Here is a 24,172-nt window from a genome sequence, read left to right on the forward strand (position 1 = left end):
AGAAAAGTGTGTCTGCAGAGACTGCTGATGAAAGGTCTTTGATAGGACTACCAAGTGCAAATCGTCAGATATCGACAAAAAATAGAAAAAACACCATGTCTGCACGAAAAGTTTCCCGAATGTTTTTGGCAGTGCTGCTGAATGTTAAAATGCATAGATCTATGTGTCCTATTTAGATCGTGAGATGTGGCATGGAGCAATGTCCAGCAGTTACAGCAGGAGGCCTATGAGATTATTGACTCCTGTGAGTTAAATGTGATTTGACAACAACTCCTAGCTGACCTTTTCATAGCCACAAGGTAGAACCCAAAAGGACAAACCAGTGTCTAGCAGTCAGCAGTCACTAATTGGTTCATGTTGCCATGGCAATGAGAGGTTCAAACCTGTGCTTATCTTCAGATACTCTTACCCGTTTGCCAGGTTGTCATCATCGTCATCAGGCAGGATCTTTCCTAGAAGGTCACTGTCACTCAGGTAACCAGACTTGAGATCGGTGTCGTCCACATCCAGCCCTTCGATGAGCTCGATGCGAGACGTGCTGCTGAGTCGGCTAGAGCAGCGAGCGGGCATGGTATGGGCGGTATACTGGGAGCCAGTCTTACTCCCCTGGTATCCCCCACCCGTGGCGGATGGGGCGTCACCTGCCTGGAGACGGGGGCTGGACTGGCCATGGCGCCAGGAGAGAGGTGAAGAGCGGTTGGACAGGCTAGATATGCTGCGAGCGTTGGTCTCATCACTGTCATAGCCCACATTACTGCTTTCCAGACAGCTGGAAAGACACATGGGGGAGGGGTCAGTGTATTACCTTTATATATTCAAGGCATTTATTTGACAGTCTTGACCAGAATGACACACAAAATCATTATATCTACAATAGTGTAAAGGATGACACCAGAGAACCAAGGAAAAACATTTTTCTTTCTCTGTCAGAAGTCCTTCAAAGAAACCCACAGTGGCACTGAGTTGCTGTTGACCTAGATACAGCAGTTATGCTGTATTGTCTTCAGGGACTAAAGCTAGAAATGTGGCATCTCAGAACACAAAAACAAAGAGAAGAATGATCCTTATATCTCTATCTTAACATGGCATCTGTCTCTCTGAGCAGTATATTCACGCTCATCAGACAATATCATTCTCCTACTGAGGAGCTTTGCTTTATATGACCACACCCAAAAAAAAGCTGCTGCAAATCGTAATAAACTTCCTACCATTACTCGTTACTCGATAGTGTGTGTCAGAGTCTATTCGCCCTTGTAAGTGGGTCAGGGTTAGAAATGTCCTCCAAATGGCTGGGAGCATCTTCTGTGTCTGCCGATTACATAACTAGATGTACAAACTCACCCAAATAAATATTGCAATAGCTACGACCATGGGAGTATTTTTATCCATTGTTGATGGATAATTCATCATTATGGAGGCGAAGTGGTGCAACTCCAATACTGAAAGCTACAGAGTGAGAATTTTTACCGTTGTGGATGAGTGATGTAGTAGCTTATTTAAAAGACATCTGAATCATTGACAAAAATGATCAAATAATCTATCGAGATAACTACTATACTACTGAGAGTGACAAGTCTTGTCATCCATTAACGTGGTCTGGCCCATGTTAGATATGTACAGTTGCAAGATTTCCCAGATGACATCATGGACAGAGTTGACTGAGGGATGGCAAGCAAACAGTAACTGATAACATCCATTAATTTGATCTATAAGTTATTTAATGTATCATTTGAAATGAAATGGCTTGAAGTTCATTTGGCAGCAGCCAGAGAAAACTGTTCAGTCAAATAAATGGCTTTATATCATAAGACACGATCAGGTGATGAAAGAATCGAAACACGTATATCTTGTTTAATCAAGACTGTGAAGCACTGACTTTTTTTATGCTGCTGCCAATATCAATATTTAAAAGTTTAAAAGTCTGATAAAACTGACAGTGCTCTCTGGTGGGCAAAATACATAATAGTAAGACTCTTTCTAAATGAACACAAATATATTTGGCATTTCTGTACTGTATTTCCTTGTTGACCATTTTTCAATATACATATGCTGATACCAATATATCTGTAGAAACAACATTTATATTAAAACATAAGAATCCAAAGCTGGTTTAATTAATTTCTGGCCATGAGGTGGCAAAAAGACAACAAAATAAGCTGACAGATACAGAACCACCACCATATGAGTAAAGGTTATAAAGGTTTTACGATTAAAAAACAACTGACTAATTATACATCAAGTAGACTAAGAACAACATTAGGCATTTACTCGAGGTTGTGTTTCTGGGCACCTGACAAATGTTAGTATTTTATTGGAGTTTTAGCCATGAAAAAAAAAACAAAAACATGCTGATGTTTTTTGGTGGTGACGTTTTCACCAGTGTGTCAGCTATTTGATGCTGCTGGATGGGAGCTTATAATTGTTTAAATAAGCGTTTTTTTCACTAGTAACAGCTTCCTAAAGTGGTGCATGAGAACAGCTTTGAATCAACCACACTTCAAGTGAGTTACAAGAGGTTGAAAAGCTTCACAGAGAGCTTCAGAAATGGGTTATAATGTCCTATGATATTGGCACTGTGAGTGACTACTGCAAATTAGACAATCAATTTGGTGTTAACACAGAAACACTCATTAATGAAAGTTTAAAAAGACATAAGACATAATGTTGTTTCTTATGTTTGGGGTTTTGTTACAAAGGATTTCACATCCTAAGTTTAAGGTCCAAATGAAATAAAGACCTGTTCTCCACCAGTGTCTTGTTATGTTGTGGTTGTTAGAGCAAATTAATGCCTGGGCCTTTTGCCTGTGAGAGCCAAACACAGAGATTCCTAGAATGAAGTCACGACCAAGAAAAAGAGACGGGCTATTTAAGAAGGATGGAAGCCAGATGTTCACCAGGTGGCATCTCTCCAAGCAGCCGCAGCACAACTGTTTACACATGATTGTGTTATGTATCGATCCAACAAGCTGGTTCACGTAAGAATGTCTTTCCATTCAGTTTAAACCATAGGTAGAATTTGGCTTACAGTTTTACCTTATGATTTTATCAACAGAACATGTACTGTCCTCAGTTTAGATGTGTTATTAGCCACTGGTGTAGAAGACACCATTATTAATTTTTACAAAATTCTAAAACACAGATACAGTGGACTCACCTATGGCTAAGCTGGGAGCCCCGCAAACTTGACATGGTATCCTCCAAATTCTGGCGGAGGTCAAGGACATTCTGCACGGTCCGTTTCCTCTGAGACTCAGGGTCTGTGGGTCAGTCATGCAGAGCAAAAATGTATAAAACATTCGAGAGTGTCAAAATACAACCCAGATACAAGCAGCTGTTTTACTGTTGTATGTGTCTTTTAAGAGAGGTCATGTGCACACACATACACTCACACAAGCACACATTTATTGCCTCCACCTGCATGTATTATTGCTCATGTTATTTGTGTCTGGACTGATGTGACAGGTGTCTTCCTAGTAAACACGCAGCCAAAGCATGTTCACATCATTAGGCAGATATATTTCACTCCATGGGCAGACTCACCATGGCAACTCGAGCTCTACCCCCCTCTGCACTGACATGGTACATCCTGAAAATGAAATACTGAAAGGTTGCCTGTAACTTAGAACGCCCACCAGGGGGATGTATTCGGACATTTGTGCCACACTAGGATCTCTTTCAAAGTACAGAGAACAGAGCTTCTGTTTTCTGATCTGTGGAGTATTATGTTAGTCATTCAAGCTGAGACTGTAAAGCTACAATAAGCTGAATAGCAGCCAGAACGATCAGCTTATTTAGATCAAGCTGCGTACAATGTAAAGTGTCTAGTCAGTGGGTCATGACCATGTCAAATCAATATCACACAACAATTAGGAGTGTTGTTGTGTTAGCTGTGGCAAGTGAGAAAAACACCCCTGTTTCAAAAACACAAGTAGTTTATGGAGGCAAAACTCCTTGGGGAGATGAACATTCAATGTATTAACTGAAAAGGCTGGAGAAGAGGCAAGCATGTCAGAGGAGCATATGTCAAATAATGTGGTGCTATCATAAGTGGACGCTGAACTAACTCAGCCGTAGGCATCACAAACAACATATGAACACAATTTACAGATTCAAAATACATGCCTGCCCCTTTTTGCAAACCAGTACAGGAGATGTAGGGTCAAAGTCTAGTTTATTATAGGACTTTTGATACATGAACTGGTTTCAATAGCATAGACCCAAAAGGCATTAAATTGATGGTTCAGAGAAAACTATTAATCAAGTCTTCTGAAAGCTTGTGTACCTCAGTGTATTACAACATAGGTGGATATTGTACATGTACAATATTGACAAGCAATATAAGTTATGATTTATGAGTCTGTGTAAGGTGGAAATTTTTTTAGTTCATCTTAAACATTATCTTGATGGAAAATTGTCTGGGCTCAGGTATAATTAGCCTTTTTGACCTACACAGTTGAAACCAGGAGCAAAGTAAGCACTAACAAAAACCCCACTAATTTAATTATTAGTGGAAGTCAGTGGCTCACTAAGATGTCATCATTCTATGTCATAATTGTCAAATCAACTGTAATTGTCATGCAACTCTTAATTTTTGATCTGCATTGTGGGATTAATAGCAGAAAGTAGTTATTACCTGAACTCAAATAAAAAGGCAGGTGGCAAACATTGTGCATTATTTAGTAAACAGGGAGCAAACACAGCTAACAAAATTTCTTCCATGAAGATTGTCATCCACAGTATTTGAAGCAACTTCTAATAGAAACATTTAGCTTACTTTTCTTTCAAAACATGGTCTGATCCAAAATAAATATATCACATACAATAAATGTTAGATTTTGATAGTCAAAGTTGATGAATCTGGTTCTATCATTGGACACTTGCAATTCTTGAATTCTGAATCTGCACTGTTAATTTATAGACTACTGACCTCCCCAGGCAACCCAGTCTCCTAGAAATGTTTGTACAGTAAATATTTCTTGTCTTTCTTCACTGTCTGTGTTACACTCAAAGATAAGTAAAGGGTTGTGGTTTCAGTTAAATGTTAATCAAGTACACACATTCTGTCTCATGCTACAAGTCACCACTGACTTTTTTTTGTGTGAAACCAAAACTATGATCTTTGCCTAACCTTAGCCAATTGCTGTGAGGGGTTTAATAAAGTTTAACAGTGCTATAGTTGCTACGACCATTATTTGTATTCCAAGACTGGATATTTGGCAAACACTTATTTCCATTGTGGTCCTTGATGTCGAGAGTAAGGTTGAGGGAATAAATCTCTTAGTCATATTAAATCCACAAAAACGAATGCTTATTCTGTGATGCTGCTAATTTACTCTGTGGTGTATCCCTGGAAATGTACTCAACCAAGACTCCTGGACACAGGTGAATCACATCTGTTTTGAGTATATACTGTATTCCATATGCACTGTGTTCCTGTGTGGTGACTTATGGTCCTCTGGCACCCTGCATTGCAGTGATGCTTACAACACAGAGAAGGAAAACTCGGACAGAATACTGAAGCAGATCTCAATCGGGAAAGTCCTATGAATGATGCAACACCACAGGAAGTGCCCTATAATAAGTGCAGAGGCAGACTGAAGCACAGCAAAATTAATTCTAAAATATTGTTAGAGGCCCTGAGTTATTAACCCTAGAAACACTACTAAATCTACATTAAAAAGTACTTGATGTTGCACTAATTAAATCGAGACATTAGCACAATTTTGAATAAACAAGATGGTCGGTGAAAGACTGTTCGTGTTTATCAGCAGTTCATTTCAAAGCTTGTTTCACTGAGTTAGATTTCACAAGACCTGACAGACTTGACTTGTTTTATGGCATGAAACAAGAGGAGGACACTTCTCTTGTGTTTCAAATGGACAGAGAGCTTTTCAGAGTTTCTCACAGTGACAGGTGATACAGTGAGTGAATGCCAATGGGAAAATAACTTGTGGGTTTCAATGAAAAAAAAAAAAACACACAGAAGAACACACACACACACACACAACACAGAGTGGTCAGGAAAAGGGAGAAGTGGGTGATCACACTTTTTTTTAACCCACTTCTCATACAATCCTCACTCTGAATAGCTACCACTCACTATTTAAAGCTTTCAAATAAATTTCAATGTTTCAGCTCTTAATGAACAGAGAACAAATGGGTCTCTGGCCCGAGAATCACTGTCATGTTGCAGCTTTGGCTTTAGTTTTGTTTGTTGCATCAAAAACACTTTGTTATTAGAAAACTGTCACCACCCCTAGATGGAGAAATGGGAGTTGTCGACAGAGATACGTGCTCCCATCCAATCTTGACCCCAACTCCTCTTTCACTTGTAAAAATTATGTAGGAGGCAGACCGTTCCAAACTGTGGCTGCCTGCCATTTTGTCTGTGGTAGTCAAATTATACATAACCAAAAATTACTTGACAAAGAGGTTTTGCTCTTGAAAAATGTCACCTGTACCTTTAAGAGTCAACATACTGTGACCCTTGCGTGCCTACATAGCTCTGTGACAATTGCTTCGCTCATATACCTTTTCCACTGTGATTCTACTTAGCTGTAGGCCATTGCTACGCTTGTGGACATCTTGCATGACAGATCACATACAATTACGATGAAATGAGGTTTGCTCATTTCGTTGTTGTCTAGAAAAGAGCTTGTCTGCACTACTCGCATCTTCTGCTTTCTTTATGGACTTGAATCTATCGTCCAAATGACCTAGAATGTATTTGTCATAGTACATTCAAATCATTAAAAAAAAGAAACTCAGAGCAAACTCAACTGTTCTATGTGAAGAGGAAGAAGACTGGAGTTAAACAGAAGTCGCCAAGATTCATTTGATATCTAGACTCCAACAAACCGCATAATAAAGCATGAAATCTATCTGATTTACATCTTAAAAGGAAGTGTTTTTTATATTTTGTTGTATATCTGCAGTGTAGTCTCGTGATGGAGCAGTGGTATGCAATGTTCCAGTGTTGTAAGACAGTCATGGTGCACAAACTTACATGGTGGGTTTAATAAATGAGCCTGTTAACAAAGTTGACCATTCTTGATGTCATATTGGTAAACAAAGAGACCCTCTATGTTCAGAAATAAAAGAATCCTTTCAGGGAGCTCATAATAAGATATACTGCAGAAGCAGACCACAGCATTAAGCATTAAACGGGCCTTAGATATACTGGGGGCCATGAATAAAATGATCTATTTAAAGTAACAGACATTTGCACTGTACATGTACAGTAAGGACATGGGGTAAAAAGATCTAGTCTAATATGCAGAAGGGTTCAGATAATGCTGTCCCGAATACATCAATATAAATATTACTATAAGGAGGATACTTTTTCTCCATATCTTATTGATTAATGCAAGCTAATAATCAATGCTGCGATTGCTTCCCGGCTTTCCATCAACATGTTCTGTTTCCATTTTGGTGGCTGTTTTCCCTTTCATGGGCTCAAAGCACTTGACTGGTGTCAAAGGCCCGCATGGGATTATCATCTTAAATGATGATAAATTATTCATTGAGATGATAAACTCCCTTTTTGGGAAATAATGACTTTCAATTGATCTAGAAACATCATGGAGGACAATACAATACTCTGAGCAGAAAAGATGTATCAGCCCAGGGCATTCTGTTACAAATTTTATGCAATTAGGTTAATAAAGCAGACATGGGTGTGGTGCAGAGATCTGCAGGACTGTTGGAAATTTTGGTTATGGTTTCATACTCAGTAGAGTGATGCCATGCTGCTATCCAAGGTGTCCTGTATTGTTTACACTTCTTACTTGGCATTTAGTGTGATTAACATGAGTGACAGACATCCATATAGGCTAATGAGGCATGGATAACAGATTAAATCACCACAGATGTGTTCATTAAGATGCAACAGGGAACATCCACTCCTGATGATACTAAAGCAATGGAATAACGAATCGCTGGATGGTACATGAAATGCTTGTTGATACATGACATGGATTTTGGGAATATGAATAATAATGCAATGTGTCAGTGACTGAGCTTTTATATGCCACTATTATATTCCAGTTCTTTGAGTTATAAAACATTTTGTTAAAATTAGTATCAGAATATGAATATAGTATCAGGATCTAAGACGTAAAGTAACCTTTGCATGAAGGTTTGAAGATTATTGTATCATTTGGGTAGTACTGAATTTAAAAGTTGCCAAATCAAAATACAGATCATAATTAGATACACAGTGCACCTGCAATTAAAAGCAGAAGCACGCTTTGATATACAAAGAAAGTAAAAAATGATGCTGTCATCAGAATCATAATTATATCATTATGGTCAATAGCCTGATTATTCATGAAGTCTATTCTATTGATAAATCTGACCTACACCTCCAGAGAGAAAGCTATTTTCTCTGCCATTTGCCCCATTGTAGTACACGGGGTGTTAACCATCTGTCAGAGCTCTACAGATGAATGGAGCTGGGAGGAGGCTAAATATGTGTCTGTGTGCCTGAAATGAATTCAATATGGCATGCCGTCTTTCCCCTCTCTGGTTTTTAGAAGCATGCATGGAGCAGCGGATGGACCCTCGAGTGCATCTGCACATGTTGCAGCAAACAAGAGGTTGAGAAAGGAGATCAGTCTGCTGGTAATAATCCCCAACCCCTCAGGCTTTTTTCCATGCAATCAGACGGCAATGTTATGATACGAAGCAAGCACATTAAAGGTAATCAATGCCACCAAGCCTCAGACACCTGAGTGACATGCTGGAGGAATACGAACAATAGAGCATCATTATAGCTTTGGTATTCAACTAACCATTACGCTGTCTGTGAAAATGCCAAGCTGGGGCAGCATTCAATGAAATAATAGGAGGAAAAGCATGCTTTGCAAGCACAATGAGGATGTCTTCCTGTTTTTTCCCCCCCTTAGTCGGTGAGCTGCATAAAATCCATTCCAGGGAAATGTGGGTCTGCAGCAGCAAGCAGGTGCCATGTAGTGGCTGTATCAAAAGGGGCGTGATGCCGTCTCTGAGAAGCACTGAGAAATCGCACAAGCGGGGCATTTGGTTTGTAGCACATGGCGACCACAAGTACTGTAGTGGGCCTTGGGGTGGTACAGATATCAAGACTGCTGTGCTGCACTTACCTAACATCTGACTGAAGAGCAGCTGCTCCAGGTCACCCAGCACTGTCACCACCAGCTCTGGGTCCACCTTCAGGAAGGGCTTGTCTCCCCCTTCCTCCACCTGGCCTTTGGAACCGGACTCCCCTCCGGCCCCGGCTCCCTGTTTCTTAGCGTTGGCCTTTGCCTTGCTGGAGAGGATCTCGTCATCTGACTTTCCATCCTCAGGTGCTTTGCTCAGGGGCTTCACCTCAGCGTAAGGGCCACGAGGTATGCGGCTCTGCTTGCTCAGGGCAGAGGGAGCTGCCAGCGGGCTGAAGGGCTTAGGTTTGCCCTGGAACAGCGAATGCTCAGATTTGGATAGGTTTCGAGAGAGAGGGGCGCCCCCTCCGGTACCGGTGCCGCCTCCCGCTGTCTTTGGCTTGCCCATCTTGGTCTGCCCTGCTCCGGGCTTGGCCATGTCATCACACCACTTTGGCTCATAAAGATGCAACTTCTTCTCAGCATCAGTGAGTACAGCCAGGTTTGTCATAGACCTCTGCTTGCGGAGATTGGAGGGCACAGGTAGCCTGCCCTCAGAGCTACCTGCCCGGTAAACCTTCAGTTCACCCCGCTGCGTGCTCTGGGGCACTCCAGACTTTGCCCTCTTAGCTGCCATACCAACTCCTTTGCCATCTGTTTGGCCGTATGCCTTTGTGCTATCCGTCCTTTCCATTTTCAAATCTCCTCTGCCTTTCACACTATTTCCAAGCATGCCTCCTGCATGAGACCATATAGAAAAGCATCAGCAGGGAGAAATCAGGCTTCCTTACTCAAACCCTTCTCCCTGTTCAAAAAAAAAAAAAAAAAGCACACACAAAATGCTTCCTTTAAGGCAGTCCCGCAGCCTTCTCTTTCTTCCCTCTGTCTCCTTTCCCTCTTTTCCTCCTGACAGGCTGCTGCAGCTGCAGCTGTTGCAGTGCTGCCCAGGCGCTCCCTTTCTCTCCTTCCCTCCCGTCCTCCTTTACTCCGTTTTTTCCACACTCCTCCCTTCAGCACACCCTCCTGCCGCTGAAGCGCGCAGCAGCAGAATGACAGCGGCAGCAGACGCAACAACGCTCCCTCCTCCCCCTTGCTTTCTGCTGCCTCTCCCTCGCCTCCGACTTCCCTCCCATCCTACCTCCTCCTTCCCTCATTTTTCCCCCCTTCTTTTAGAGATGCTTTGCTGTGTCTCAGCAGAATATGCGAAAATGCAGGAGTGATGAGAAACGATCAGTTATGGCTTTTTGTGGCACCGGTCTCCTCTAACACACCTATGTTTTCCCACCATCTCCCCCGATTCCTTTGTTCTTCCCCTCCCCCTCCTTCACCTCCAGTGTTCCCTGTTCAATACGCCCAACATGATGCATGATTTGTGATGTTAGTGAATGTGTGAATGGATATACATTTAGATATGTAATTACAGACCATTCTATGAATTATTGTCACTGTCACTGCAACTACTGGAGCATCCAGATTATCTCTTGATCCTGTCTGAGCTTCCTTACGATATCAATTCCAGATTTACAGCTAGATTAATCATAAGCTGAAACATCAGAAGTGTGTTGTGCTGGTATAACTGGATATAATATCAACAATGATGACATAAAGGGATATATATGTAATGTGATGTCACTGAAAACTGAAGAAATAATGAAAATGACTTGGGAGTTTTTGTCCACTGCTTGAAAAAAAAAAAGGAAAAAAAAAAAAGAGAAAAATTGGCTCAAGATTCAAAAAAGAGCATGGGCCAAATGGGTGACTTCACTCCAGCAGACTGAGCGAGCGACAAGATGTGCCAGTGTAAGCAAGTAACACACCCAAAACCACACTTTGGAAATATCTTCAAGTCAGTGTAAGACACATGTACATACACACAGAGACACGCACGTGACTGTGTTAAATGGACAATCCAGTCACACTGTTCTCTGCAGGGTCCTTTGCTGACATATGAGTGTAATCATCTTTTTAAGATATTCCACACAAGCATCTCTCAGGAGGATTGAGGAGGGTTCTGCAGCGCTCTCATGCAGCGCTGCTCCATGGAAACCACCCTCTCTCATCGCCTGCATGTCATCTGCACCAGACCTCACCACTCTGCACAAACACAGCTGCCAAAGAAACATTTACCTTTTCCATAAACTGCTGTGAAACAGCCCATATGTTATCATGTATTCATCAAAAAGAAATCCTTTTTTTAAATAACCCAAATCCAGTGCCTCTGAATATAGTTTTTGCCTCTTCTTATTAAGTGACTAAGTTGCTCTTTTTCACTACACAGCATGACTGAATGGGAGTATGCTAGATGGTGCAAATCCAAAGGATATGATTGACCTGTTAGCCACAATGCCCAGAGGGTACCACTCTAACTCCCACAATGGGCTTGCAACACACTCCACTGCATTTTTTATTTGGGTTTCAAGGCACCTGGGGTGGCTCATGGACCAGTGAGGTTGTTGTAATTAGTTTCTGGTAACAATGTCATGTTTTGTTCCTCCTCATCACGAGGTCTAAGGTTCCCCTGCTGACTCCAGATCACTGACCTTACTCCTATGATGCAGTGAATAGCTTATTTGTTTTGGAGAGTGGGAATTTCTTAATGAGTCAGAGGGTAACAAATTCTGACATGCCAAATTTCCTGCAAGCCTTAGATGTTTTCATGAGGACATATATGTATAATATATATAAGTTTGCATCATACACAAAGGAACACTTCCTATTATGAGGTCATATATAAGTTCATGTTATAATATCTGGACTTTACTATGCATGTGGTTTATCTGTTAGTTGACTGATCAACCACTTTGAACCAGACTGAAATATCTAATACCTACTGAATGGACTGAAATTTTGTACAGACATTCATAATTACTAGAGGATGAAGCCTTTTGTTTTTGTGATTCCCCTGACTTTTCCTCTAACACCACCAGCAAGTTGGTACTTTTGTTTTTTATTTACTGTCTTTGGTTCAAACACTCATGTCTCCCTCAAGATGAATGGCCTTTGTGTTCCCATGAGTTTTCATCTGGCATCATCATCTTGTAATGATGTTTTACTTTATTTTATGACCAAATATCTGAAAAACTAATTCTAATCAGAATGAGCTGTACTTTGCACATTAGCAAGTGTTTGCATGCTAACACCTCAAACTATGGTGAACATGGTAAACATACCTACTAAAGATCAGTGTTTCTACTGCTAGCCTGTTAGCTTGCTCATGCTAACACTGAGCTCAAAACACTAATGTTCCCAAGTTTTTGTGTCTTTTGTGCCTCCCTTCATCAGTAATGTCCCTATGATGCTAAAATGTGTCATTTTAAACTTTTTCTAAAATGTAGTCTTCCTTCTGTAAATGTGAAAACACTCAATCACCACTAGTTCTCAGGAGAGACAAGGGTGGAACTGCGTCTTTCATTTGGTTTTCTTCACATCTGGGTCTGATTCTTCTTCTTGAACTGGTCATCAGAGTAATTGTATGTATGTGTGTACATGTGTCTTTTTGTGGTTGTGCGGACAAATCTTTTGTTCGAAACCATCATTGTGAGCACAATTTAGCTGGTCCTAACAAGTTAAAGGGGCTGCTTGAGGTTCAAGACTTGGTTTTAGGGCTCAGATTAAAATTAGGTTTAGGTTAGGGATAGGGCAAAGGTCGGGGGTTAGGCATTTAGTTGATGGTTAAGGTTAGGGGTCAGGGGCTAGGAAATGCGGTATGTTAATGAGTCCTCACAGCTATAAAAGACCAACGTATTTGTGTGTGTTTGTGTGTGTATGGTATGACATGATAGACACAGCTGCCTGTTATGCATTTTCCCCAGACAGCACATGTAATCATTTTGGGGCTGCTCAGCTGCTATGATGCAATGGGTTCAAGAACACCAGGGAGACCTCCACATGTGCTTAAAGCCAAAAACCGCAGAGAACAACAATGTAAATGTGCACATGGCCACACGTACAGAGGGGCAACGTCTAGAGTTAAGTGCACACGTAAAGATGGTATTAGTGTATGCTGTTCAAGTCATGTGGTAATTTATGCTATACAAAGGCCTCTGAATCGAGATCTAATGGGATCATTGTGTGGGCTGGAATGTGAGCAGCCTGAGGGATGAAGACTGAGCAGTTATGAGGGTTTTGTCACACAAATTCCCCTAATGTGCTCAGCAATAGTCTGTTCTTGATGAACTTAAGCTGCAGGGAACTACAGCAAAGGTAAAACCAGCCTCTGAGTTTAAACACTTCCCAGGATGATTAATTTGCTGACTTGTATTAATCCTGGAGCAAAGATTTTTCCTATTTCCGAAACTTGAGTCACTTTAAAGTAAGATTTTTCACCAGAGATCCTAACTGAGCTGTTGTTTCTGCAGATGTTTCTACTGGATGGAACCAACATTAAAACAACCCATATTTCATTTTCCAGCTAACTTCTCATTGAGGCAGGATGACAGCTTACAAAGACACATCTCTCTGCTCTATGGTCAAAAACAGAATTTAAGCGCCCCTAAGGTCCGTCCAGCAGGGACGAGAGGAACTCCCAGACAGGAGGTGAAAGCCGATCTTCCCATCAAACCACTCAATCTCTCAGCCCTACATCTGTCCACCTTCGGCTGAGGACCTCTCAGTCTCTGGCCTCGTCTCTCCCTGAGGAGGCTGGCTGGAGGCTCTCACCCCTCAAAGTCATTAAGATAATTAAGAAGCCAGTTACAGGGTTTTATAATAGTCCAGTGCAATTATATGAGGTCATTTTCTAAATTCTCTACAGTGCATGTTGGGTGATTAGGAACAATAAATACATCAGGCATGTTAGTCAAAATAATTTATGTTACTTAAAGTAATTCAGGCTACAGATTTAGACTTGGAACATAATGCTGCTAATTTAGACAATGCTGCTGTTTAATTAGTTCTAACAGCAACCAAAAAGACCAACAAATTAAGCGACAGCTAATTTATCAGTTTAAACAGACAAAGGCTAATTTTTAAGAGGTAGTATTTTAGTGCTGCTGACTGTTTCATTGTAAACACCACACTTTAATGTGTTTTAATACATTCCTTATATGCTAGCAACTCTAGGGATGTCCATTTGAAATATCTCATCAGCAACAATAATGAAAAGATGAACATTAGGGTGTTTGAGATTTGACTGGTTGAGTTTCAGGGATTATGAGGTCTGGAAATAACTTGTTCTTTCTCCAACAGTGAGTAACAAGTTATCATCAAATAATTCTAAAAATTATGAAGCTTCTGCATAAATATCTACCAAGCTCTAGACGTGAACTCGCAAAACAAACATGTCTGAGTATCAATTTGGTTTTGTGGTCACAGCTATTACCATTGAGTCAATAGTGTCTGCTTACTTATTTAAATCAATATCACTCATTTACAGCGGATCTTTAATTATGTAATCTCTCTCTAATTGGACTTAATGCTGTGGTTGTCTCTGCTAATGGTGACTTACCTTCGTTTAGCAAGATATTCCGAATTATTTAAAATAATGAAATACTGACCAGTTAAATTCAGTGTGCGTGTGTGTGTTTGTGTATACACGTCATGTTTGTATTACAGTCTCTAAGCAACAGGATGTATTAGGTACAGGATTGTTGCAGGCATCAGAACAAACACAACTCTCAACTTTTAATGTTTTACACAGCACTGACATAAATCTAATCACGATGGCACACCCGAGACACAAGAACATTTAAGAAGTTACAGTGCCGTGTGATTTGAGAGAAGTGCTTTGTGCCAAGAATCTGAATCTGTGTTTTCCCACACACACATAAAGAAAGAAGTGGAGCACTTCAGGAAATCCTGATGCACATAACAGGTGGTACGTACAGTATGAAGCTCTCGTTGTGAGCTGGCAGCAGCTCTGGTGAGAACAACTGCCACGCTGAACAGACTCCAGCGTCAACATTCAGCCATATTACAGCTTGGGTGTTACAGGATGCAATATAATACAATTGGAAAAACAGAGTTTTGCATAACTGGTTGAACTCTCTGAACTGTATGAAAAAAATGTGTTTTTTCCCCAAGCTTGTTCTGGCATAATGACACCACAGAGAGAGGACAAGAACCTTTAAAGGTCTTGATTCAACTGTAAGTCAACAAAGTGATTAAAGTTTATGGACTGGCCTGCTCTTTAATTTTAAGATACTGGACGATCACCTTCAGATATCACCCTGTTTGATTACTGAGTGTCAGACTTACTGCTCATTACTGCTAGATTTACAACAGTGGTTCTAAACTTGGCTTGTGACCCTTTAGAATTAAGCTATGTGTATGTGACCCTTCATCACAGGTTGCATATGTCTGAGCTGTGAGCACTTCTGTTGAACTTTTTGAGGGACACTGAAGTTCATGATTAACATCTGAAAACAAAAATCCTCAGTTTTTCTCAATAACTAACTAACATCAGTTAAAAAATATTTAGGTATTATTAAAGAAATTTATAGTGTGCTAATGTAGGACATCATCACTAATAGAGAGAAGTTGTCTGAGAAAGTATGTAGTATGATTAAAGTATGATTTAAAGTGGCTGAAAAGGAGTCAAATTTGCAGTATTTCACAAGGAATGGGCAAAGACTACAGAAAAGTCTCAACTATAAAAGTCTAGAAAGATGTCTTTTTCTTTCCTATATCAATCATCTTGTAATGCCTTTGTTGTTTGGGAAACAGTGGTTTACAGAATCAGGCGTGTCTGATGAAAAGATAAGCGATAGGAAATTTAAACAGACTCACCCAAATCATCACAGCAGACCTCCATGGAGTCAGAGGAGCAGTCACTCAGATCATCCAGGGTGGCATCTGTGTCCTCATGAATTTGAAACCTACAGGAAAAGAGATAAAAACAAACTTTTTAATGGACAAAAAAACAAACAAACAAACAAAAAAACCAAAACAGATTAAATGTTGATCAAGTGCAACCTTAACTGGAAAATAAAACCGATGGACTTAAAGGGGAAAGCAAGAGATGACATGAGGCTTCATCACATCCAATGTGTCCTAAAAATAAACTGCATTCTGTGCAGCAGAGCTTATCTTTCCATCTTAAAAAGGTGAAACACTGCCCTCACCTGAACCTGAAGGGAGCAACAGCAGCCATGTTGACTTTCCCCGGCTCACTCCCTCTCCGTGGCATGTTGCATGTCTGATAAGAAGACTTTGATTTGTCGCTGGACACCTGTCCCTCAGAAGCTCCCCGTTCCTGGTTGGAAATGTTGCTAAGCTCTTTCTGGGAGTTCCGCAGTTCCACCCGTGGACACCGCTGATATCTCATTACCATTTGTTGCACCTTTAGTAAAAAGATGACGCCCTCTTCCCTGGACTTGCTGGACGTTAGCCGGGAGCCGGCACAAGGCATCATCATCATCTGCATTGTCCACACTCCTGAGGCGATATTTCCCAAAGGTCCAGTTCTTGTTGACGTTTCGTCTTAACTGGAGGTCCCGCAAAGCCTTCTGGGTCAGCATGCTGTTGCGGAGGTCCAGTGTATCTTTAGACCGTGGGACTTCTCTTTTTGGTACCTGAGGGCTACTGTATGCTGAGCACGTTCCATCGCTTCGCTCTGTAGCTGCTGGGCTTCTGTGAGAATACACACTGCTCTTTTGCTGCAGCAGGTGGTTCTTTAAAGCTGCACCTCTCAGCAGCTCTGCAGGACCTGAGGACACCGAAGATGAAGAGTAGGAAGGCCGTCTTTTGGCAGCATGCTGATAGCGCACTGTAGGGTTGGGGAGACCGCTGTACTGCTGTTTGGGATCCATCTTGGAGAGTGGCAGCATGCTTCGAGGTAAAGGAAGACTAGAGCTGACACCTGCGTCACTCTGGCTCTGAGATATGACTTTGACATTCACTCCACTGCTCATTGTTGGTGAGTGTCACTGGAGTGAGATCTGAAAGAGAAAGCAGGAGAATCACGATGCAACGGTTTAAAATACACATTTCTCATGCTCCAAATATAAAGTGTAACTATAACAGCAGGTAGCTTCAGAGAAAAGCATAAAAAGCATAGAAGCAAATTTAGCAAACAAAATCAGGCAATATCCTCTTTAACCTCCTCATCAGGCAAAATGGCTGATGTGACAATTTGCAAGGTACAATACTGTAGGCAAGTGGTGACTTAAAGGCAAAGCAATCAAGAAAAATAGCAAGGAAATAAATGATTGCCAGAACAGCTTTCAGAGAAATAAAAAATAAAGAGGTAAACATATATTTAAGGAGAGTACATGTAAAACAATACTGCTCTGTTAGCGTTAAGAGCTGCAAATATACTGTACTCCACAGGTGCACTCTGGTTGGTTAATAATTTAAAGTCATGCTGTCACACATTTGTAAGACAGACAGACTGACACATGTGCACTTACCGTAACATTCTTAGCATTATACAAACAACTATAGTTCTTTAGAAGCTTTCAAACTGCTACTGAAGAAGTTATACTGGATGATTTCTCCAGTCGCAACCAGGAACTTCCTGTACTCTAGTCTAGTTTGTATGAAGCTACACTAACAGGCTTCCTGGTGGTAGTTTCAGATTTAGTGCACAGAGACTAGAGTGGCATCAATCTTCTCATTTAATTTTTAGCCAGACTTTTTGGTAAAAATGTCCTGCTTTACCCCGTAAGTACAACCACTGACCAAAAAAGGTTTTGAAACAAAAATGCAAGTATGTGTGTTTCAATGAGGGTTGTGGTAGCAGGTCCCCATATAAAGCACTTGTTACTGGCAGGCTGTGGACATCTATCCGTGCTGTACGCTGTATGACGGATAACCAGCTTTCATTTAAGATTTATACTGTAAAAAATACTGTAAAACAGCTGTGCACCCCAGGGTGTCTGCCTCACAGAGAGGTTTCTAACCACATGACCTGCTGACTAAATGTGAGCATGACTGAGTGGGAAAGAAGAAAGAAGAGAAGATGGTTTTAGGGGAAGGACCATTATACCATTATGTATCAATTACAACATCAAAGTAGCCTTAAAGTCTGAGAACCAGACTAGTCACCAGTTCAAATTCCTCAACTGGTAGAAACATTGAGATCAAGAAAGTGAGTGAAACTTGACTGTCAAATGTTGTTTAAGTGACCTTTAGTTGCACTCTTATGGGGGAGGCAATGAAGGAGCTGATCTAAGGCAGTAAGAAAAAAAGAAACCTTCCCACCGGTTAAATAGGATTAAAAGAAACCAAAATGTTTCACATGAGCATGGAATTTAAATCTTGTGTTTAAAATGAGATTAATCAAACAGCATTTCACAAAATCAATCAAAGCATTGGTAGCATCTAAAAACACAGCATATGTTTCAACAGCTTTGCCTAATGTATTCGTGGTCCTTTACCCGCAACCTCCCAGTGTGAAGCGTGCTGTGAAAGGCAGTGGCAGACTGACACCACTTGGCACGTGCAGCAGGAGAATGACTCCTTTCAGGCCATGCCAACACCGGCTGTCCCCACCATAGCCCGGCACACAGCACCTCTCCTCCAAAGACATAATGGTGGTGGGGGCTACAACAGACCCACAACTCCACCACCTCCATCCCTTCATCCCATCCTATATGGGTGACTAATAAATACAATGAGTACAAGCTGAAGATGATCGAACATATCTACTCATGTTTACAGAGGTAGTTTAGGGCAACACACTTAGATTAGGAGACACCAGGTTACCACCAACTGAAACCACACCACAACATGAAACTGTACAATGTATAGCACTTAATGAGAACAAATCCACTTTCTCCTGCAAGTATTTTGCAATAGGGATCTCAGAAATAACATCTGAAAAATTCCTATAATCACCATGCCCTGAAATGCTTTCACTGAAAAAAAAAATCACTGACTAGCACATTCTACATTTGTGACAACCTCAAATAAAATCAAACCCACATGTTGTAAATCTAAACTGACAGGGTGAAATGAGTTAGGATGTTTTCCTTTGTCTTACCTGAATAAAATCAATGTCCAACATTTGTCAATCTTCGGCACAGTGTGGTGTAGACTAACCGGCTCTCCAGAGATGAGCTACACTTAACCGCATGATGCAGTTTACAGTAATACAATTTAGACCCACGTGCTGCTTTAAAGCGAGTCGGGGCAAATCAATGCTGGACGACAACGAGCCAAAGAGGAATGAGGAAGCCTCCTGCAGCTTCACATTCTCTTATTTTTATTTTCCACCCTGAGGTCACTCTCTCTCACACACAGAAACACACACAATTCACCTATTATGAAGAGACTTATTAGTGACTCATGTTTCGATCTTTCTCTGGTGACATCATGCTTTGTTTTCCCCCTGGGGCTCATGTTTCTGTCACAGTTTGAATGTGACTTTGAGCTCCTTTTTAACATGCCAGCCTTTCAACATGCCATCATCAAAGTATCCAGTCAGCAATGCATGGAGCTAAAACTGCCCCAGTCTTCCAAACCTGTAATCAGCCTGAGGGCCTGACTAAAGATACTCGCACAGACCAACAGCATGTCAACACAAGGATCACTTTACTCTGCTGAAGTCTCCAAACTGCAGAGCCAACAGGGTCTGATAATGCACTCGTAAGACACCAAGGTGAGTCAATTTCATAAATGCTATAAGACCATTTTGGAAGACAAAACATGACTGTCTAAATCTGGAAATCATCATTATCATTAAATCAATATTTCAAAGGCTTATGATACCCTCTGTAATTGTTTTGTTTTGTGCTAAATGTCGTCTTATGAGGTGTGATCTTATGAAAAATGGTAAAAAGTTTTTATTTTCTTGCAGATACTTTACAAAGCTTAAATTTTGGCTCCTGCTGTAGTACAGATAGACTCAGTCTCTTTGTGCTCCACTTTCTCTCCATTCTAGTTGAGCACCAATAGATAATAGAGTTGAACGAGTGCATCATTATCTACATAATTCAATTTTCTCAAGACTGTCATTCTATCTAGTTTTACAAGAGGCCTGATCTAATTTTTATATATAGCACCTAGTCCCAGATTCCTGATTTCCACCACATTTCCTCCTGTGTCCTCGCTTTATCAGAGAGGATTTCAGTTGAGGGCAAATGTTGTCTGAGGTCACCTTACACTCTGTCACACATGATACACACGTGCACACAAAGCACACCTTCATGAGTACGGATTAACATGCAAAAGGACATCAGTAAAGCACAGCTCTTTTTACATTTGGCTGAAGGCACACAACTGTTAGGTGACACCAGTCCAGACTTTGTGTTGCCATTGTTTGTGACAGCTAAAAGCTACAGTTTTTTCCCTCAGCATCTCTGTTTTTCAGCTATTTAGGATACTTGGATGACAGAACAGTTGGAAAATCAAAGCTACTGTTTCTTTGGTATATCTGACTCAGTTTTGTTTTATCCATCTGTTGTTTTATAAGAATGCACGAAATTTGTTATTTCGATTAATCCAGTTAGCTACCATGAGGATTTATAGACAAAGCTGCAAATTAACAAACTGGAACCAGAACAGTATTACATTAATCTGGTTATTTGTTTGCTCAGTAAAACACAGAAAATCATTGTTTTTAAAAGTGAGACATAATACAGTTTAGTATGCTAGCAGTGTGGCTCAGTCCACTTCAGTCCAGACTGAAATCTCAAACACCTGTTTAATAGATTTGGGGTTGCAAAGCAGCAGAAAATTTCTGGAAACCTTCTGGAAACTTTCCATGGGAAGTTATGCTGTGGAGTAAATATCCAAAGCAGGGGAGCTTGTAAAATATTTTAGGATTGATGCTGGATAAATGAATAGAAACAGGTTAGATGAACAGATGATCACTCCTCAATCAGCTGCTAAATCAAACTATAACTAACATTCTTGTATGATAACAGAGAACTGCCAGAAGGCAGAAGAAACAGCATCACAGCTGAGCTAGCTAGCACTAGCTGGTCATATAGTGCCAAATCACAACAGAAGTTATCTCAAGGCACTTTTCATATAGAGCAGGTCTAGACTGTACTCTTTATAATACTTACAAAATGAGACCCAACAGTTGCCAACTTGAGCAGCTTTATGTGACAGTGGCAAGGGAAAACTTTCTTTTAAGAGGCAGAAACCTCGAGCAAAACCAGACTCAAATTGTCATTGAAATGGTGTTAGGTAACTTACATTTAGCATCTCTGATTTACTGGTTAGATGGCTACTATATAAACACATTTTATTTTTTGCTGGTTAAATTTGAATACCATACATATATTAAATAATATATACAAATATATTGAGCCCAGTAATATTATCTAAACTGTCCACTTGAGATCAAATCATCCACAAGATGCATGTTAATGTTAGATGTGAACAGGGCCTGTGTGATCCAAACAGAGCTGCCTGCATGTGTTTTCCTGAGACACAAACCCCGAAAGCTGTTATAATGAGAAATTCTAGAGTTGTAATATCTCAGATGAGCATCATTTGTATAGCAGAATGTTTTAAGGGTGCGTTTCCTGGTATGGAATAAATTTCTCCTAATCGCATTGTCTCTCCAACATCGATAATTGTCAAGCTGTCCCTGCTCAATCCATCAGACTTTCTAATAAAATTACAGCACTCTGCACCAGCACTCTGCAGGGTGTGTGTGTGTGTGTGTGTTTACTTGGGCATTCTTTAAGTAAACCATGTTTATCTGTCTTGTCATCATCTACAAATATGTCCCTGTGTCATGTTTGCTGAATAACAATAAGTGAGAGATTAACCATAAAACCATTAAATACTGACATATTGTGTTTTACATTAAAGCCTACTGTATTTTTTTGCAGCACCCAAGATTAGAGTGGGAATTTAGTAGGGTGAGTTAATCTGTTTGCCCATTACAGGGATTTATCCCATATAAGTCACTTTAAGTGATTAACCATGGTCAGTAATGCTGTGACAGGAGACACCCTGAACAATGCTTCAGCCTCAGGCAGCTGTGTGCTGTACTGTTCAAAAAACACTGTGGGTTACAAAATGATTCAACCAAACTGACATCATCCTAAAAGGTGACGTGAATTCTACATTTGATCAGGTTATGGATCATTGCTTAGAGCTCTGATACATTCAAATCTGCATATCTGGCCACATCCCAGTTAGTGATGCCACAGCAGGTAATTTACCTCTTACGTGAAACACCTGTGGTCTGTTCTCATGCATATTCATACATATTGATATTTTTACAGTAAATATTCTGACTTCTCATGGAAGGAACAGCACAGGTTTTACTAATAACACGTGTCCAAGTAAGTCATGACAATGACCCAACATGCACAATACCAGGTCTGGTACCAGGTCTGAAACTTAAGCAGCTAAACAGAATTCAGCCATCATTAATTTCATTATTTTCCTACAATGACATGCCAAAATGTTTCCTTAAAAAGGCATATCAGGGTTAGGGTTGACTTTTTGATAAGACCCTAAATTCTCCAGTTCTTCAAGGCCACTGTCCTTTTAGCAAATACGTATTGTGGGCAACGTAATTGCAACCATATTATATTTTCTATTACATTATGAAAATTTGTTTTTATTAACATGTTTGTCTCTAACCAAAATATCCAGTCTTGCAGTACAATATCTGTCTAATTCGTGGTGACTACAGCATTATTAAATATTTTATGGTTATGTTTAGTCACTTACAGCACATGGTTAAGGTTAGGGACAGACTGTGGTCTGGTTTAATACAAAAGAGGTCCACAGTGACTTGAGACACAAAGTGTTTTTTAATATTTAACTCAAACCACAGTCTTTCCCTAACCTTGCTTTTGTTGCCTGAATGTAATCACAGTCAGGTGTTGGCATACAAACTCCCAGCTCTGTTGTCACAGTCCTTCATTGTGTACACCTCATCCATCCACCATAGCAATACCTAGGTGACAAGGTTGCAAGTGACAGTGCAGGTAATCATGGTTCAACCTGACTGGATGCAGTTCTAATTGGGCTTATACATTTAATTTTATTATACCTTTTCCCTGCATTGTTCCGTAGTGGGGTTGGGCCACCTCCCCTAGAATCATAAAAAATTACTGCACTATAATGAAATAAAGCCTAACATTGAGAAAAAGAGTGGAGTTGTTAATAAATGTGCTAATAAAAAGGTTGAAACCCTGAATTTGTTATTTCAAATTCCATTAGTTTTACCCACTATTCCAACTGACACTGGGCAAGAGACAGGGCACACCCTGGAAAGGTCACCAGTCAATCAAAGAGCTAATATAAAGAGACAGACAACTATATATGCTCATATTCACACCAATACAGGCAGTTCAGAGTTGAGGGAGTAAACTGGAGTATCCAGAGAAAAATCATGCAGACAAAGGGAGAACATGCAAACAGAAATGCCCCAGCTGGCTGCACTAAAAAGGTACAATCTCTGAAAAGCATGTAGCCATGCTGTCAGTACCCCACTGTCTTTATTTGCCTTTTCCCCAAAAAATTATCTTAATTAATCTAAGATAATTCAACAAAGATTAGCAAATCAGTTCTCCACTAATGATGGAAGTGGGTTATCTGGATGAGAAGCAACATTGTGAGAGTTAAGACTTCTCTTGGTCTTAAAATGGATTATGATAATACTGGATTAGTTAAGTGACGTACAAAAAACATGCAACATGCTTTAAAATTCTGAATCAGAAGAGAATAGCACCACAATAATTTCATCCTGTTTGTAATTCAGTGAGGATTCAACATTTTAGAAGCTATTTTCCAGCCTTTGTACTTGGACTCCTGCTGGTTTTCATTCCAATATGCTTTTAGGGACCATTTTACACCTGATCACCAGAGACAAAATAAAGTGCAATGAAGCAGCTGTATCCCGGGGACCAGGTTTAAGAACCACAGCCTATACAAACAAGCACACAGTGAGCTACAGGTTTAAGGCCCATACAATAAGCCCTCTGTGCTTTTAAGTGTGATCACAACATCCTTTCAACATTAAATTAATAAACAAGCAACTGTACATGGCTATTTTAAGTCAGTCAGGTATGATCGTTTTTGAAAACGTTTGTCAGTCTGCCTCAAGCTAATACACTGAAATATTTCAATCATGCAGTGACCTGATTTTCTTTTTGAACAAACATAAGCCTAGAAGTGCTGGATTGCTTATTTCTGAA

At 40.4% G+C, this 24,172-nt stretch overlaps 1 protein-coding gene across 1 annotated transcript in view; it reads right to left on the reverse strand.

Annotated features, from left to right (window-relative positions):
* LOC108873581 (neuron navigator 1-like) overlaps positions 1-19,235 on the reverse strand; it is a 54,547-nt gene extending 35,312 nt beyond the window's left edge. The window contains 7 exon segments of the mRNA XM_051074308.1: positions 410-769; positions 3,155-3,257; positions 9,123-9,857; positions 15,846-15,934; positions 16,181-16,341; positions 16,343-16,996; positions 19,042-19,235. Coding sequence (XP_050930265.1) covers positions 410-769; positions 3,155-3,257; positions 9,123-9,857; positions 15,846-15,934; positions 16,181-16,341; positions 16,343-16,969 — 2,075 coding nt within the window. The 5' untranslated portion in view covers positions 16,970-16,996; positions 19,042-19,235.
* Between the last annotated feature and the right edge of the window lie 4,937 nt (positions 19,236-24,172).

This window comes from Lates calcarifer, linkage group LG12 (assembly GCF_001640805.2).
Source record: "Lates calcarifer isolate ASB-BC8 linkage group LG12, TLL_Latcal_v3, whole genome shotgun sequence".
NCBI lineage: Eukaryota > Metazoa > Chordata > Actinopteri > Centropomidae > Lates > Lates calcarifer.